Source organism: Alligator sinensis, unplaced genomic scaffold (genome assembly GCF_000455745.1).
Source record: "Alligator sinensis unplaced genomic scaffold, ASM45574v1 scaffold647_2, whole genome shotgun sequence".
NCBI lineage: Eukaryota > Metazoa > Chordata > Crocodylia > Alligatoridae > Alligator > Alligator sinensis.
Window position 1 is genome coordinate 2186797 of NW_005841832.1, and position 3834 is coordinate 2190630.

The 3834-nt window shown below is 48.6% G+C and overlaps 1 protein-coding gene across 1 annotated transcript; it reads right to left on the reverse strand.

Moving 5' to 3' along the window:
- Window positions 1–2266: 2266 nt before the first annotated feature.
- On the reverse strand, window positions 2267–3209 carry LOC102377144 (olfactory receptor 10K1-like). The gene is given in 2 exon segments (XM_014526445.1): window positions 2267–2816; window positions 2818–3209. Coding segments are annotated over 2 exon segments (942 nt in total).
- Window positions 3210–3834: the final 625 nt, after the last annotated feature.

Consider the following 3834-nt stretch of genomic DNA (forward strand, 5'->3'; position numbering starts at 1 on the left):
AGGCCCTGGCGTGCGGCTTGCAGCTGCACAGCACGTGGGGGAGGGTCTCGGCCGCATAGCCGGCCGAGACCCTCCAACAGTTCTGCTCCAACAGTTCTCCTGCTACCCTGGCAACTGCTTTCATCTCAAGCAAGTGTTCCTCAATACCCAGGCAATGAGATCAAGTTTCCCCCTACACTCCTTCACCACAGTCATCTCACTTCGCATAACCTGATGGTCTTTATTCCAGCTGGTATTCTCTTGTGCTGATTACACCATGTAATGGTATGTCTTCCACTCCTTGAGAAAAACACATGAACAGGACTGGTGTTCAAAGGGAGCTACCCTTGTATTAGTTTTGATGGAATAGGCCTGAAAGTCCAAAGTATTAACATGAGCCTATCACATTACAACACTAAACAGGTACACAAAGGTTTGAGATTTTGCCTAGAGGGGCCTTAGCTTGCTTATTCCTATAGCAAATAATTGCTGTCTAAAACCATTTTAACTTTATTACAAATGCAGAAGAAAAGGAAAAAAAATAGCAAAAGTATTTGAAACATTAAAAATTCATGTTCTTCCTGCAATAATACTCTTTATTTCCAGCTTTTTAAGCTGCAAAGTATCTTCATCAGGAAAAAAAATATTTTTTGACAGTGTGCTTTTTGATTGGGCTGGTTCAATTAAGGATGATCCTGCCTCAAGCAAAGGGGCTGGGTTAGATGATTTTTATGAGGTCCCCTGCAGCCCTTCTTTCTTATGATCCTTTTGGCGAAAATATGAAAAAGTTAAGATGCACTGGAGTTCTTGTTGCTACAAGTACTATCCTGCCATAGAGATTTTTACTCCACAGCAGCACACATGTAGATGTTGGAGGAGCTATCTGGGGCATGAGGATGCTTCAGTGCTGGAGCTACCTGCTAGCTAGCCCTACACTGTAGCACCCTTGTGCCGCAGCCAGCCCCTCTGTAGCATGTTGAGCCAAGTCAAAGCAGCACCCCCCAGGCTCCCTGCCAGCCAGGACTGCTCTGACCTGGCTCAGAATGCTGCAGTCCCGGGTGTACGTATAAACGGCATGCACGGGAGCAATACACTTCAGCACAATAACACCAGAGTTTACTGCTCCATATTAACTGCATGTGTAGACTTGCCCATTCTTACTTAACAGGAAGTAGAGGAGAAAGATTGTGGGGAGGGAGGATAGGAATAAGAAAGAGAAGGAGAAAGACACCAGTGGCAGTAGAAAAAAGTTTCACAGTCAAGCTGGTGGTTGGGATTTAATCAATGCCTGTGATATTATTGGTGATGTCACTGGTCATGATATCATCAGTGATATAATTGTTTTCCTCTCTATACCCTGGAACCATCCACTCAGAGCTGACCCAAGCAGGGTGCAGGGCCCAGGGCAAATCAGCCCATGTGGGGCCCAGCCCCCACTCCAATCCCACGCCTACTTCCCCCCCCACCCCCCACCCACCCCAGGGATGGCCCTGCGTCCACTTTCTAAGGGAATACATTCCTCTAGTTCATGCCAGTGTTAGTATGGGCGAGCACATGTGTAATAAATACAGATCTACAGAATTACAGCTTTCCTTCCCCTAGTATCCTGAACAAGGTTCTAGATGGCTCATGGGGTTTTCCAAGCCCGAAACTATGTTTCTTTGCCTGGATAGGGCAGTTCCAGGTATCCCTGCTGAGCTCCAGAGTTGTTTTAATGGAAGCATGGATTCCCTGATGCTCAGCAGGGAATCTCTTGGAAGGACTCTTGTTCTGTCTGTATTAGTCCCTCCATTCACATTTTTCTAAGGCCTAGTTGACACTCCAAAGAGTTTAGTCAAAGAAGTCAGCTTCAGTTGCCACAGGTTTTCAGGCATCCCTCCAGAAAACAGGGCACTCTTAGCTGCCTCAATGATTTTCCCATTCTATAGAGAGATGCATGCCCTGCCTGTCAGGGACCCAGCCGCCCCTCTGGGTGAGGGTGCATACTTCAGGCAAGGCAGAGGAAGAAAATTCAGCACTTTGTGGAGAGGAAGGAGGATGCTGAGGGGTATATACAGCACCTGTGTACCTCCTTGACCTCTCCATCTTCCAAAATCACATTCAATAGCTGGAGTGCACCTCAGATGGTAGGGGGATCTCCATTTGTAGCCCACACAGTATCCTGTTTACAGATTTATGCTCCAGGGGCCCAAAAAGTATGTTGGGACCCCCCAGAATCACAAATGGCGTTTCAACTCACCAAGCTAAATGTATGCCAGAACAATGCATATTCTCCAGTAAACCAATGCTAAGACCGATGAAAGATCTTTCTTCCTAGAACTTTGAGCACAGCCCCTTTCACCTCCCTGTTCCTCAGGCTATAGATGACAGGGTAGAGCATAGGTGTGACATTGGTGTAGATCAATGACACCACCTTGTCCTGCTCCAGGGCATAGCTGGCCTTGGGTCGGATGTAGATGAAAATGGCGCAGCCATAGTGGAGGACAGCCACCACCAGGTGAGCAGCACAGGTAGAAAAGGCCTTCCTACATCCCTGGGCAGAGCGGATGCACAGGATAGATGCAACAATGAGCATATAGGAGGCCAGGATCAGCAAAAAAGGCACCAGCAGGGCCAGAAGACATGACACAAAGACCAGGATCTCATCAGCATGGGTATCAGAACAGGCCAGCTCCAGCACAGATGGGATGTCGCAGAAGAAGTGGTTAATCTCATGGGAGTGGCAGAAGGGCAGACAGAAAATCAGAACAGTGAGTCCCAGTGACAGCAGGATACCACAAGCACAAACCACAACCAAGAGCTCCAGGCAAAGGGGTCGGCTCATAATCAAGGTGTAGGGGGTTGCAGATGGCCACATAGCGGTCATAAGCCATGACAGCCAGCAAGAAGCACTCAGAGGTTCCCAAGGCAATGAAGAAATACATCTGTGTGGCACAGCCAGTCAGGGTAATCTTGTGGCTCTTGGCCAGGAAGTTGACCAGCATCTTGGGTATAATGACCAGTGTGTAGCAGATCTCAATGGCAGACAAGTTACGCAGGAAGAAATACATAGGGGTGTGCAGTGAGGGGTCCACCAGAGTGACCAGCACAATGGTCATGTGACCCCCCAAGGTGAACAGATGCATGATGAAGAACAGCCCGAAGAGTGGCAGCTGGTAGGAGGGCAGGCTGGAGAAGCCCAGAATGATGAAGTCTCCAGCTATGCTGAGGTTCCCTCCACTCACATCCATGGCATCACAGCATCTACAATTTATGAAGAAGAGTGGATGTAAATAAGGGGCTGACCTATCCCTGCCAGAAAGGAAAGGTCATGGTCCCTAGGTAATGGGCATATGAAATGACATGGCAAGAAACCAGCAAAGGGAAGACAACAAAGAACCAAAGAGAACTGCACTTCTCCATGGGGAGAAGCTGACATGGGGAAACTCCACGGTACTAAAGGTAAAGGAAAAGAGAGCCTGTAAAGGTGGCTTAGGTTACTGATGACAAAACATTGTTGTGGGCAGTCAGGAATAAACTACTTCCACTCTCAGGGGGGCTGGCCATAGGTGGATCCAGGATCTCAGTAAGGGGAGTGTGGCCATACCTCTTGTGAAAAGTGCCCACTTTACATGTGCCACACAGCCAAAGGGGATGTGGTTGCACCCCCCTTGCTGCAACCCTAGATGTCTGTGAGCTCAAAGAGCTCTGAGCTGACCAGCTGGTTATGCAAGGTCTTGTCAATGCCATTCACCACCCTTTCCCCTTCCCCCTTTGAATTCACCAAGAGGGGGAAAGAGGGAATGAGCGGCAGCAGTGCTCAGCCCCTGCTTTTTAGCAGCTCCAAGCCCAGTGGGTGACCCTCACTGCTCTTTC